This window comes from Scomber scombrus, chromosome 8 (genome assembly GCF_963691925.1).
Source record: "Scomber scombrus chromosome 8, fScoSco1.1, whole genome shotgun sequence".
NCBI lineage: Eukaryota > Metazoa > Chordata > Actinopteri > Scombriformes > Scombridae > Scomber > Scomber scombrus.
This window is the reverse complement of record NC_084977.1, coordinates 10,705,938-10,721,345: the sequence shown is the minus strand read 5'-3', so window position 1 is coordinate 10,721,345 and position 15,408 is coordinate 10,705,938. Positions and strand designations below refer to the sequence as shown.

Here is a 15,408-nt window from a genome sequence, read left to right as displayed (position 1 = left end):
GCTTTCGCTGCATTTTGAGGATCAGCAAGGATCACTAAGCTCAGTTCTGATCTGGGAGCTCAGTAATGAAAAACATACTGAAATTACGTAAGAGTTTGAGTACTTGTGTGTGTTTTTGTGTGTTTTGTGTGTGTATGTGAAGTGTTTTTTAGCTTCGCCCAGGGAACAGGGTGCTGTTACTAAAGTCTGCCAGTCTCCCCAGGAGCAGCAAGACCTCCCTGAGGGACATTCTTGACATAACAATCCAATGGCATAAATACGTTATTTTCAGGACAAAATGTCAACTGAAACAATAAATATAAAAATGTTAATGTCTGACTGGACTGAGCCATGTTTGGATTGGCTCGGTCCACATGTTGACTCACAGCGTGGGCAGGCGTCACAATCCCAGAACACACCGGTAGACGCCTGACAGTTCGGAGCTGCTGCTATATTGACATTTGGTGGCGTGTTCATGAGTGTGTCTCTCTGTGTTGTGTAAACACCGGAGACTATCACTATGGTGTTCATAATAGTCTGTCAGGATTTGCCCTCCTCTCTAATAAAGAACCTTGCTCTGTATCCCCTCAATTAGAAATTCCATTTCAAAGTCCACTTAGCTTTAAGGCCTCTCCATGGTGAAAAAACACACTTTCATAACCACCTGCCCCATTAGTCCAATCTACTGTGTGAAATGAAGATGCAACTGTCCAAGCCTTGTGTGTGCAGCGGCGAGATTAGACTTGAGCCATTAGCTGCTGTCAGCATCTCATTCCAGCCTCTTCTCATTTTCAGTTCAAATGTTGGATAAATGGATTTGGACAGTGAAGGCGGATGGTTGACACAGGGTGCTGGCAGGTGTGGCGTTTTAATGATGATGATTTACATTTTTATCAGAATATATCTTTTGTCAACCTTTCACCAGAACAGACTGTTGACTGTTCATTATCACATATCAGAATTACAGCCTTTCCCTGCTATCATCAGTATCTCTGAAATGCTTTAACCAACAGATTGACTTGTATGGTCGGTTGCTTTTGCCGTTATGCTGAAGCAGAGCAGAGACGGGTAACAACATAGAAAAACAGACAGACGGTCTTGTGACTTCCACCTGTCCTTGCAGGGGCGCCATCTGATCCTGATAATCCAGACATAGTCTAGTGGTCTGGAGAGAATGGGATTGGGATTAGTGATAGTAAAGTAATAGTGACGGTGACTTGTCTGGCTTTGTATTTGGGCCTCTGTCTGCCTGTGTGACAGTCACAACACCTCACTAGATGAACCACAGTTAAGCTGAAGTTATGAGAGTGAGTGTTTTCTGTTTCTAGCTCTGACATGGGTGGTAATTCCTGAGCTGAAAATTATAGGTGTTGGTTTGTTTTGAAATTGTTTGTGCTGTTTTACAGCTTAGCAGTAGCTTGTCTTAAGGAAATCTTTGCTACTTACTCTGTTATTATGTGCTTAAATGACAAGCATGCTCTTTTCAAACAATACTTTTTACCTCGTGAAAAAAAGGCATTTTGAACTTGTCTGCAAACAAAGAGGCACATTAACTAACTGTACACATGTTTTATTGTGAATCATCACAGCATTTGTCTCAATCAGCTCTGTTACAAAATTAACAAAAGTGAAGATAACAGCAGTTCAGTTGAGAAAAGCAAGTCTTTTTTGTTATTGTAAATGTATATTCTTTTGATTGACTAAACAATAAACCAATCTGTCTCTTGATTAGTATAAAGAAGACAAAACTCTCCGGTAAGTATGCTCGGGCTACAGACAGTTATTTTCATCATCGATTAACCTGTCGATCATTTTCTTGATTGATTTATTAGTTGTTTGGTCCATAAAATGTCAGAAAATGGTAGTAAAATAAAAAAATAAGAAAAGAAGAAGGAAAAAAAAAGAAAAAGAAAAAAAGAGTGAATCACTGTTTCCCAAAGTCCAGGATGACAAATATCTTCTTTTGCACATAGCAACAGATCACAGCCCAAAAATATTCAGTTCACTGTCATAAAAGATTAAAGAAACCACATTTGAGAAGCTGGAACCAGAGAAATTGGATTTTTTCTTAAAGAAATGACTCAGAATGATTAATCTATTATCATAATAGTTGCCAATTAATTTAATAGTTGGCAACTACTATCGACTGATTGTTGCAGCTCTTCTATCTGGACTCTTTGCCTGTATGCAGACTCTGTGGTGCATTGCTCAGGATCTGGCCCCTAGCTAAATGTCTCAAAGGGAGCTTTTCCTTTTTTTGAGCCAGCTGAAGGCAGGAAGCTTTTTATTAAACCTGCCTGCTTGCTTCCCTGATGCTATTGATCATAATGGATGACTTGGCATGGTGAAAAGCCTTCCTCTCCAGCCGCTGCTCCCTCCATGCACTCACTGTATTATACAAAGTGTATGATGTGCATTGACAGCAGAGGACGGAGCAGCTCCAACCCCCCTCACCCCCCGCCCCTCTGTGCACACCGCTTTGTTTGGTAAATCAGAGGAATGCTGAGGGGAATGTAATTTAGGGAGAAGCCGGTTGTTGACGTGTGCCGACACCAACATGCCATTTTAAGACATATTAACACATTTAGAGCTGAGTTCGACTGTACTTCCATAAGAAATAGTTGGCTGTGTGTGTTTCTCAGTCTGTTTCTGTTGCTGTGTGTCTGTGTGTTCAGAAGCAGCGAGGATAAGCTGAAAGGATATTATACTGCCAGGGTGCCGTAATTGTGAGAAACATGTAAAGCCTCTTTGAAAAGCTTAGCATTACTGACTTGATGACTCCTTAATTATGAGTCTCGCCACCCAAGAAGCTGTGTACTAACCATGGAGGAATGGTCAGTTGAGAGGAATTATTGATATACTTAGATGGACACCCAGATGTCTTCTGCTACAGATGAAAATAAAGAATCAGTGAGGGTGCTTACATGCTCACAATACTATCTGGGTTATGATTGGTTGATTGAAGTGTTGTGTTTATGTGTTTTTGCATGGTAACATCTTGTCCTAGTTACAGAAACCCAGAGCAGCTCTTTTGCTGATTGGGTTGGGCTAGATTACGATTAGAAACCAGTATACTGTGACCATGTTTCTGATCACTGTCTTTGATTAAAATCAAATTAGAGCTGTTCTGAAAAACAAAAATATGATTTTAACCAATATTAAAGTGAAAGCATCACTTGTTGCTTCACCGTGAAAGGTGATAAGACAATTGTTGTCCAGCAGACAGTGTTGAAATGCAGCAGTGTTACCATAAAACAAAGTGGGTTAATCTGTTAGGTGTTAGGTATTATAGAAATGACACACACACATACGGAGATGTCAAGTGTCCAGTGATACACCTGCTCAGACAGCAGATTGGTATCAGAAGCCTGGAGATCAGTGTGTGTGTGCTAAGTAAACATCATATCCTGAATATCACCAAAGACAGGTTAACACTTAAATCACTAGTGTTAATCCAAACGTGCTCAACTTTGCCTTTTCACTGCTACCACAGATGAAGGATCACACTGGCTGACTGCTGCGGTCATGGAAAAACACACAACTCTGCTGGCTGCTGAGACTGAGGGCTCAAGGGTCAACTGGCCCAATGACACTGATTTAGGATCAGTTTGACATCCTCAGTTTAAACAGCCCATTGCTGTTGCATAACTCTCCTATGCAAAGTGAACTAGGCTGAACTAGGCTGAAGTTTACCATAAATTAACATGTTCTAAAGAAAAATAAATAAATAAAAGGACTGTAACCTCTGCAGCAGCCTGGACGAGAAAGAACAAATGACTCTCGTCCTCTAACACTCATTTCATCCTCACACTGTTGTCAGAGGTAAGATAACAATCCAACAGCATTGTTTACGAGGCAAAACACTGACATAAGAGATGACTATATTTTACTCCACTAAACATCCCTTTTTATTGAGTAGGCTGCCTTGTTAGGTCTCTCTTTTAAATTTGACAGAATTATGGATTTCTGCTTTCTGTAGGTCAGGTCAGGCGCACTTTGACACAATGAGCAAACGCTGCTTTGTTGTGGCATGAAAAATTAACGCCCAATCGATAACTGGAGCTCCATCACTTAGCCTTTGCCAAGATAATAAACAATCATTTCAGAGACTGCCTCTTACTTAGCTCATCCTCAGGGAGTTCTGATATTGATCCCCATCTGGGTTAGACATCGCTGTCAGTAAAACACTTCAGTTCTTCCTATTTCTTCAGTATTTGTTTAAGTCATCATGTCTCAGCTGGTCTTTTCTCCTTGCGTGTAAGCTTATATCAGTGAGCGGGCTGGTGCTTGTTTTATTTTTATTTATTTTTTTTAAATGCTTAACTGTGAGTTGCATCATGTTTTGCTGTGTGTCTGTGCTAATGCCCCATTTAACTGCAGCGTGAGAGGACATGTGGAAGGCAGCATCTGTCTGTTGATTCCAGGCACACGTGCGCTATAGTCATAAAAAACGCTGGTTGACCTCATTGGAACACCATGGAAACAAGAGGGAGGAAAAAGTGTGTGTGTGTTTGTTTGTGAGACAGAGAGAGAGAGAGAGAGCGCACATATAAATACAGAGGACAGAACAGATATTTTTATGTATTTACTGGATTCTGCCTAAGTCCAGCACATGGAAAGTAATAAAGGTTATTATAACAGCTCAGCTCTCGCATTAAAATGACAGATTTTAATAGAGAGTGCCATGAATTTTGAAAAGTCATTCACATAAATTATTTTAAAAATCTTCATGAAAACACAGAATTTACATGTTTGTCAATGCTGACCTTGGCACTGAATACTGACCCGTATTATATAGATCGGGTATTAGCCAGGTGTGATGGTGTACATGAAATACAGTTTCTTAGTCATTGTTGTTAATAAAATTATAGTACCATATTTAATACATTCAACTTATCACATTTGTCATATATACAGTACCATTCAAAAGGTTGGACACACTTTCACGCTCAAATGAATGGGAAGTTGTGTCTGGTACTATATGTATATAATCCAAAATAATTCAAATTTCCAAAAGTAGGGTTGTCACAATAACTGCAATATTGTAATACCATGCTGTTGACAAGCTAACTGCGGTGGAAGGCAAGCAACCACCACCACCGCGCTATGGTCACATGTTTTCCTTTTTTCATGATGCTATACACTTGATGTTTTACACTTTTACACTACAAAGCGTTTTTATTGAATGTTTGTAGGCTCATCCAGTTTGGCAGTTTGGGGTGAGCTGACAGGGGGTTGGTAGTTCAAAATACATGTGTATGAATATTTTGTGTTATATGTTTAAAGTCTCCTGGGTCACCGCACAGCCGTGCAGCTGCCATTTAAAATTCGAGGTAAAGTTGTTTACCACCAATCATACAATCTAAAGGCACAGCCAGATTCCTTTCATAAATCACAGGTTTGAGTGGACTCGGCTGTAGGCCAACGTTGTTTCTTGCTACTACACGATTTTCCCATTTGGCCGACACATCATCAGACTGACATACCTTGATTTTCACAAAAAAAAAAAAAGGAGGGTTGTTAATATCGCATAGACTGCATACCACACTGTGGAGCCACCCTGAATCACCACAGGGGAAATTCCTTTACCCTGACAGCCCAATCCACAAACTAAAAATCAGTGTTGATGCACAAATGTGTCCACTTGTGGTTAGTAAGACTTACTGCCTTAAACACATTGAACCAGTGAAACAATGCACTGGCATTTAGTATTCCTACCAACAATATTTGACAGTTTTGCCTCCCATCTTTGATCTCAAATGTTAACATTTTGGGTTTTAATAAATTCATAATTCTGTTTAGCAACTATATAACATCTGCTGTAATTCTGTGGTTTAGCGGCAGATTGTATGGACGGCAACCAACGGGGATTAATATGTGACAGCAGTCTCATATGAACGAGTCAAACGTGGGTTGAGCATGTGATCATCTCTCTGCATCACACACAGGGTTTGTGTGTGAATATGATATAAATAAGCTTGTGTCTCGTCTCGCCTCGCCTCCTGTGGCTATTGCCAGCCGGTAATGGACCACTCTCTTAAGGGTTATAAGAGCCATTAAACCAACACATAGCAGTCTGGCTAGGCAACAGTCTCAGCTAGAAGCTATTTATTTGGATGGTTCTATTGGTTGTTCCATCCCCTGAAGAACCCTACAGCGAGATGGTGAAGTCGTTTTCATCATGTTCTCATCCTGCAGCTACTTAACATTGCTAAGGATAGACTCACTTGGGTACCTGTTAAAGGTAAATGGAGGGATGTTCAGAGTGATAACATTTTATCATGTCAGACACCTGAGTATATTTCAGTTTTTACTGGAAATGAGATATGTATAGTTGAAGTAGCCTAAATTGAAATAAAAGCTATGTGTTTAACGGTAGTGGGTTAAATTACGCTTTTATAGGCAAGTTTATGTCTGTAATATGCTTCTTTTTCTAGATGTTAGAGAATAATTTTCCTTATTAGGACATTACTCAAGCATACGCTCCAATCATAACTTCTTCCTCTGTTCTTTCCGCCGTTGAATATAATACACTCATCATATTTATGTCTCTACCGTTCTTGCAGTCATGATTGGTTGCTTGTAATCATAATGTAATTACCTTTCAGCCGCAAACATCAGTTAAATAGCTAAAGTTCTGGCTCTTGCTCGAGCATTCATACATCTCTCCTAAAATTACATTTATTAAGTGTAATGACTTTCTCTTGCCCGGGTTTACTAGTTCTGCCAAGGACAGTGATAATAGAAGAATACATAACATGAATACACAAAAAAAGATTTGGCTACATTTTTAGATTGACATTTCAGGTATCTGAGAGATTTGGAATGCTGTATGTCACAGTCAGGCTGCTGATTACTGCAGCGTCTAAACCATAGCTTTTAATAACTGAATAATTTAATGAATTGAATGGCTTCCTATAGGTATTTCCATGGTTGTTAAATATCTTGCACAGTTAATAAGCAGATTTGGTGCATATATGCCCAAGTCTGCAATGTCTTTTTTATTTTGGTTAAGCTGTCGTGATGATGTTTTGCTCTAAGACGAGCAGGGAGAGATAAAGCACATGCTTGGACACACACAGCTAGACTTGTATGCTCATTCACTGCGAACACACGCACACACACACACACACACACACACACACACACACACACACAGATGGAGCTGCAGTAAGACACGTAACAAACACTCACACACACACATTAAGAACCAAGCATGGGGAAATAACAGACGAGATGTGAAGAAACCATACTTAACACACTCACACTCGGACACACAGACACAAATACATAGTACAGCATGGTGAAAAGCAGGAGAGCTTCCTCTTTAATTATCTGCATTGCAAACATTCTTTTACCACTATGGGTTTTTTTTTCTCGAATTTTATTCCCTGAATGTTCCAGCTTGCAGGGAGCGTTGCTGAGATTGCGCTGGCACGCTTTAGCTTGCTCATCCCACTGCGAATCTGTGTGACCCAGGGAAAGAGATGGGGGACAGAGAGAGAGAGGGAGGGAGAGCGAGTGAGCAGGAGGAGGGGTGGCAAACAGGCTATTCTGTTGCTCAGTCACATGTGCATCCACGAGAGGCAGGCAGACATAGAGACCAGAGAGGCTGGCTATCAGCTCAGCAGCAAACACAGGCTCAAACTGTGAAGATGCTATCACACTCCTTCTGAGTGACACTGGGCTGTATAGGTAAGCTGTTACTGTCTCAGCTGGTGAGGGGCAGACTGAATCATGTTGTACTGGTGAGAGGTTGAAGCCTCCAGAGACTGCAGCCAGAAATTCATGTTTCATCTCCAATCAGCCTTATTTAGCCTGTTGTGACCGGTTCACTCATAGACTATCTTTAATATCTTGCTTAAAGGCACTTTGACAGAAAACAGTGGTTGTGAAGACCTTTTTCATGACAGACATGACCTATTAATGCCAGAAAAGCAAAGGTTTAACTACTAACATTAATATTCCATATATACCAGTTCCATGTTGTCTGAACACATGAAGACATCATTAATGGTATTAGATTCACCTGTGCTTCTTATGCTCTAACAAGTCAAAATGGCTGCAGTGAAAATGTATAGTGCTGGCAAATAAAATGTCTTTTTCATGGAAGACATTTTGACTCATCACAGCAGAAAGAGCACACGTCAAAATGATAACATGAATGTTGGCTGAATTCCGTTTGGCGGCTCTCAGGGTCCTGATATTGTGCATGTTGGCTCGCTGTCATACTGTCAAGGCTTACTGGGACATGTGGATAGAACGGAGCCATCGTTACTTTTATTACTGATGAAGCGAAGAGGGCTTATGTATAAGAATCATGCGTAGTTCCTCCTCATGTTTTGGTGAGCCAAAGATCATTTTACACCCTGGTAGACAGTAAAGATATGTTCTATTCTATTCTAATTTATAATGAATAGTAGCCATTATATGCATGGCTGTGCTTCAGTTTGGTGGTGACTGTGTATGTACTTTAAAAACATAAACAAGAGCCATATACAGAGTTCAGTTAGACTCATTATTACTGTTAATCTATGCAGAAGCAACAACACATTAAGAGATTAAACATTTATTAATGTTTCTTAAAAAAAACACTTCTACAGCCACACTTTCTGACATTTTACATAACCAATCAAAACCTGAGGCCACAGGTGCTCTTTTGCATGAAATAGTACAATAATTGACTTTACATTTAAAGAAATTAAATTATGTTGTGTGTACTCCCAAATAAATAGATTTTGACAAAGAAAGGTTTCAATGGGTGCCTCAGGAGAGCTTTGGGCATTAAAGAAAAAGCTCAAATATTCTATTCCATTCCTGGATGACATAAATATGATTAATGCAACTCAAGAAACCCCACCCGACTTACACTGGTTGGTTGGCTGAAAATTTGAACATTCACTCGCCATTTTGCCAGTGGACAATAAAACAAATTTTGAAACCGCTTAGTAGGAAAAGCACATGTGTTACTATGACGAGTCTTATTCATTTTCAGTATGTATGTACAGCAGTGAGCTACAATAGCAAATCTACTAATCTAGTCCACCATAATCTAACCTACTGCCACATAAGAACAAATAATACATCTGGTTTATTAGCATGACAGATGTTATGATGCAGTGTCCTTGTGGTAGCAACAAGTGATCACATCCAGTACCCGTTGAATGACAAAGTGTGTCCAAACCTTTGAATGGTACTGGAAATAAAGCCATCATTTATTTATTCACAACCATCATATCTGCAGTTTCTATATAAATTCCACCATGTGGGTGCAATACAGGTTACAGTGAGGCAATTATTCAGCCTCTCATGTGCTGTCTGAAGCCCTCTCTCATCGCCACTGTCTGTCTCTTTCCTCTCTTTCATTCGCTCATGTTGTGCTCTCTCTGTCCTGCCCTCCTTAGCCTTCTCTGCGTTATTATGCCGAGTGTTATATGTCTATAATTATGCGTCTATTTCAGGCCTTCCTGGCAAAACCAGCCCGCTGATTGCCTTTCTCCACTGCCTACATCCTGTTATTAGATGAAAAATTATCACAACATAGCAGATGCACGACTGCGTGCTTCTGAAACTGAAGATTGGCACATTTAGTATGTTCAGTTAGAATGTATTAGTCTCACATTTCAGCCTACATAATATTATGTCTGTAAAGCCAGAATACTAGTATGCACATTACTCCCACGTCAACAAAGACACAACAGTATAATTTAAACTTAGCAGAGCTGCTCTTTTCATATTAGCCCAACTAGAAAATAAAGGGCTTGTGACCAACACTGTAAGAAGGTGTCTGGATATGTATAACCCTTCACTCTGGATGTTACATACTGAATTAGTTTTATTTCAGACTTGTCTTTGCAACACCGATAAGGTATTTCAATCTTAAATAATTTAAAATGTAAAATTGCATTAAAACACACACACAGTACATGGGGCTTTAAACAAGACTTGGTGACCTTGTAGCTGATGTTAGGCTCTCTAGCTGACAGGCCCCTACTTGTGTTTGACACTGTTATTACATAATGTTGGACTGCTGTGTCCACCCATTGGGATTCATCTTTGTCACAGAGCACTAATGATGTTGAGTAATGGAGCCTCTCCATCTCAGAGCGACTAACACAGCCGTCTCTGTCTCTCTTCTATTTCTCTCTCTCTCTCTCTCTCTCTCTCTCTCTCTCTCTCTCTCTCTCTCTCTCTCTCTCTCTCTCAGATGCTGCTGCTAGGAAAGCCTTCATCACAGAGGTGAGCTGCCATCTGTCCCTGTGATCATCTACACTTCTCTCTTGAGTCCCTTTTTGTTTCTATTCATCAGTATCCACTCTAAAACACCACTTGAACCCAGAAAGTGATCTGAGGACTTTGAGTAATTAATATTTGCAGTACATCATTTTACTACTTTGTGCCACAAATGATCGGATGGCTACAAAGCTCAGTACAGGCTACTGAAAGTATTCAAACATCAATGTAGTATCTGTGTCTTTGCGAGACAACTCCGCTCACAATATCATAATCCTCCCTAATTTGGTAAATCCCATCCATCTGTCACTATAGCGACTCTACTGTATGTTAAAGCAGACATTTAGAAGTATTGCACAGTTTGTTTAATTTAATTTATTTTCTTTATCTCTCTCTTCTATGTTAATGTTGAAGTAAATTTAAACTAAGAAGCTCAATGAACATTAGTGAACAACAGTACCAGAAACGTTTACATCAGATTAACATCTAAAGTATCCACTGCAGCATCCACCTTTTAATAGGTTTCCTAAACTAGATTCAGTTACATATAACTGTGCAATCTGAGTTTGAGTTCAATCAACTTACACTTATGAAAGATCCTTAAACCAGATGAACCAAATTTTGCAACTTGCTTAAAAATGAACACCTGGTCTGCTCGGGGAAAAGATCAAAGCATGAATTTGCGCTAATGCATTCCTATTGTGCCACTCCCCAATCCTTTTATATTTAAATAATCACTGTTAATGAACAGGTGCAAACCCCTTCTGTCCCCATGAACACAACTGTTTCTCTGTCATCAGATGCCCTCGTCCTCAGGCCTGCCTGGTCAGGGAAAGAAGATTGGCCACAGAGGGGTGGATGCATCGGGAGAAACTACTTACAAGAAGGTACTGCAGACAGTACATGATTGTGCTGTGATGTTGAATTTGCATATGGTGACAGAAAACTCAGTCATGCTTTTACTGCCAGTGGACAATAAAACGTGTTGAATTGTTACTCTAGGTGAGATTGCTATGATATACAGAATATATAGACCATCTTTAATTTTATTCATGAAGAATGGTAACAACAAGCGTCTTCTCTACAATATTATCTGCTCCACGTCAGAATGCATTACTGTGAGGGTTATATAGGGTTCGTACATTTCACTCACCACATCACCCTCTTGTCCCCCACCACCACCTCCTGCAGACCACATCCTCTGCCTTGAAAGGTGCCATCCAGCTGGGCATCGGTTACACAGTGGGCAACCTGAGCTCCAAGCCTGAGAGAGATGTGTTGATGCAAGACTTCTACGTGGTGGAGAGCATCTTTTTCCCCAGGTCTCTACCCCAAAACACGTCTACCATACACTTCTGGTTCATTTAATAGTATACTTCATTACCTTACTTTGCTGGAGTTGATTTTTACATTGACTATCTATGAAAATATGAATGTAGGCATAATTTCATCATCTTACATGCTCTGTTGTTGTTCTTTACTGTAGTGAAGGGAGCAACCTCACTCCAGCTCACCATTTCCCGGACTTCCGATTCAAAACGTACGCTCCTGTGGCCTTCCGCTACTTCAGAGAACTGTTTGGCATCAGGCCGGATGACTACCTGGTAAGATTCACTGTGTCACTTGACTGGTATGAACAGTACCAATCTGTCTGTCTCTAAATTATAAGAATTAAAGCGATCAGTTGGATGTTGCTTAGTCACCAGGAAATCATCATATTGGAGCGATGGCACTAAGTGAATGCAAAGGATATATTCAGCTGGCAGAAAGCGTAAAGGGGTAAGATCTGCAGAGAAGTGTAGATAACAGCTGGGATAACAGAGGGAGGAGTGGAGGAGAAAGGATGGATTTAGAGATGGAAGGACGGTGTGCAGCTTGTCACTCCCTATCAGTATGTTGGACCTTGAGGCTGCATGATTCATCACTACGCCCTGAGCAGTCTAGCAGCATATATACGTACTCTGCTTCGTCAGGGTTTATATGTGTCCCATGTGCACTTATCTTGTGTTTCTCCACTCATGTTAACATTGGGAACACACAATCTCAGGGGCACAGGGGGCTCGAATTGAATCCCATTGGTCTACTTGATCATTGGATACAGGTTGTGACACATTTTTGAGATGAGCCACAAAATCTAGCTTACCCAGAGCCCTTGGGGAAGAGGAGAATTTAAAAATCATTATTACATTAGTAGAAGTAACGCAGGTTCTGGGCTCCTGGGTTATTTACATTCCTTTCCTAAACAAATTAGCCACCTCATCCTTTTACAGAGTTTTCCATTGAGATCTTAATGGGGTGTTTGGGCATAGCTGGGCACTGTCTGTTCATTTATTCATTTGTGTCAAACACGTTTGGCATGCCCACTACTGTGGGTTTAACCAGGATTTTGAGGATCCAGTAGAGAAGTCAGCCGGAACGAGTTAATGCAGCAATAAAAGCAAGTATGAAGACTGCCAGCCAGTAAACATGGACGCTTTGCAAACGTTTCATGAAAAAGAACATTCAACAGGTCTGTTAGACGCAATACTTTTTGAAGGAGTTACAATAAAATGTAAACAAAACTGTAATTTGTTCAGAAAAAAACTCCACAAGACATATTTAAACACACCAAATGATTGAAGTAATCTGTTTATTAGTCCATTTTCACTCAATGATAAATGGTTACTGAAGGACTTTGGTGGTAAAAGATTTGTCAGTGTCAACATATTCATGCACTAGATTTCTCAACCTAACCTGAGCACCTTTAATGTTTCTTAGTCATGACTACAAGTAGACTGTCAGTGCCTGTTTAATGGCTGTGAAAAGTTGTTGCTGCCGGTCCTTGCCAGCCATCCCATTTGAACATTTTCCCTCTAACCCTGTTCAGCTGTGTTTTGATGTGGGGGAAAAAGCTATGAAATTAAATGTCAGGCTCTTCCAAGGGGGATGTTTGAAAAGTGAGCCATTTGCAAAAATGGTTTCTGTCATTACTTGGTTTTAAGATATGGAGAAAAAAAGACAGAACCGGCTAATAAGCTGAGCTAACCATTACATTACCAGGGGACTGGTGTGTGTGTGTGTGTGTGTGTGTGTGGGTGTGTGCACGCGCGTGTGCATGCGTGTGTCCGCCTCACTACCTCTTTCGTACTACATCATGCACTGTACCTGTTTCTATCTCTGTCTCTCGCCCACCTTTTTTTTAACCTGCGTCATACCTTTAATGACTACTCATAATCCTGCCAGAATGTTTATTTATGTGTGTGTGTAATCAGTTGTGTGCACATGCCTGAGTGCACTTCTTTGTGTGAGTTGTATTTTATGGGCTATATCATAATGCACAGCGTGTGTGTGTGTGCAGATCAAACCCATACACCAGCATGTCTCAACATGCTGGTGTATGGGTTTGATCTGCATTGTTGGTGAAATAATCTCATCGTCAGCTCCTAATTCACACATTTCGATCTAGGAAGGTTGTAGGTCATCATCAGGCAGTTTTAGAGGAGTTGTGTCATAAGATAAGAGATACTATTTAATGTTGCAGTATTTTGGCATCCCACCTTCTCACCTCTCACTGGATATATTTAAACAAACTACAATAATCCAAAATATTTGATATTTGACTCGATTTCGATGTAAAGAATGTACTTTGATTAAACAGTTCATGTGGATTGCTTGGAGAACGAAGTGAATGATGCTCTGTTTATTTTATGAATATGGCCTCTTATCACATTGTGATTTTGTTATGACCTTGGTGCTATTCTTGCTTTGATTTTACATCTCTGTGTTTGCTTGCAGTACTCCCTATGTAATGAGCCTCTGATTGAGCTGTCCAATCCTGGAGCGAGTGGTTCAGTCTTCTATCTTACGAAGGACGATGAGTTCATCATCAAGACTGTGATGCACAAGGAGGCTGAATTCTTACAGAAACTGCTGCCTGGATACTATATGGTAAGCAAAGGCTGTGTTTGTGGTTTTTTTGTGTGTGCGCAGTTTATGAGTGGGGAACATTAACAAGATGTTCTCTGACAGCGTTTCTAAAAATGTGAATAATTTGAAAAATGTGTACTCAACAGAGTTTGACAGACTGTGAAAAGTAAAATAGGAAATCAAAGAGCTGTCACTGCATTTCAGTTTTATTGACCTATAACACAGTTGTTGTTGTTTTTTAATGTGGCCTTTATATTTACTTTGAGGTTCAGTAATTTTTGCCCTTTTCAATTCATGGTAGGCATCACACATGCATTCAAGCACAGCCACATGTGCCTACACCCAGATAGGATTATATATGGTGAATAAATACCGTACTATGTCTATACATTTACTGTATGCTCATATAGAAAACAACTACAGCGTTATTAAAGCACTTAGGGCCTGATTTACTAAGATCCCAAATAAAGGGTACTATATTGCATGCACAGTGCAATAGATACAAACATATTCCACTCCAAAAATATTAACACGGGTGGAAAAAATCCGTCCTGTGTGTATTCTGTCATTGTGCCTCCGTCTCCTCTCTACAGTGACAAAAGTCATCAGTGCGCAGAGCCTGCCCTTCAAAAGTAGTACTTATAGATGCAGTTAGCGTCAGAAAAAATACCTCCAGGTTTGGTAAATCACAATGCGCATGCTAAATAACATATTTGCATTTTCTCCTCCCTGTATTTTGCACACTGGGGTAAAAACACACCATATTGCATATTCATTGTGGCAAACGTACTAAATTCAGAGCGCGTACTATCTTGTACAGTTGAAAGACGCAAACCTCAGTGCGCTGCATTAGTAGATCAGCTTGCACATTTTTTTGCAGGTGATGTCAAGTTTGTACACGTTTTTACACACGCAAACCTTTAGTAAATCAGGCCTATAGTGCAGTGGACACACAGATTCATGCTCAAGCATATATACACAGAGAAGGACAGAATGACTGTGCAGTATGTGCAGACACCAGTCAATGTTCATGTATCTCAGTCTGAAGATGTCAATGCATCAAATGCATCACTCAAACTTGCTCTCCTGATATTTTCTCAGGTGTTATTAAAACCCTGGAAATCTCCATGTGTGACTTCCTTTTCATATAAACAAACATAACAGCTTTATCATTTCCCGTTGAAACCTCAGGCTATGCGGTTTCATAATGGCCATGTGTATTTCAGTAGCCGGATGTACTGTGCTTAAGCCTAACAAAGCATGACTTGCAACAACAATACCCTCATCCTT

At 40.1% G+C, this 15,408-nt stretch overlaps 2 protein-coding genes across 4 annotated transcripts in view; one reads left to right on the top strand and one right to left on the bottom strand.

Annotated features, from left to right (window-relative positions):
- Positions 1–15,408, bottom strand: part of ubxn6 (UBX domain protein 6) — a 409,082-nt gene that overhangs the window by 272,615 nt on the left and 121,059 nt on the right. The window lies entirely within an intron of this gene.
- Positions 1–15,408, top strand: part of pip5k1ca (phosphatidylinositol-4-phosphate 5-kinase, type I, gamma a) — a 50,226-nt gene that overhangs the window by 8,314 nt on the left and 26,504 nt on the right. For all 3 annotated transcript variants that reach the window (XM_062424980.1, XM_062424979.1, XM_062424981.1), the window contains exons 2-6: positions 10,187–10,218; positions 11,013–11,099; positions 11,404–11,534; positions 11,699–11,816; positions 13,987–14,139. In XM_062424980.1, the coding sequence (XP_062280964.1) occupies positions 10,187–10,218; positions 11,013–11,099; positions 11,404–11,534; positions 11,699–11,816; positions 13,987–14,139 (521 nt within the window). The remainder of the gene's footprint in view (positions 1–10,186; positions 10,219–11,012; positions 11,100–11,403; positions 11,535–11,698; positions 11,817–13,986; positions 14,140–15,408) is intronic.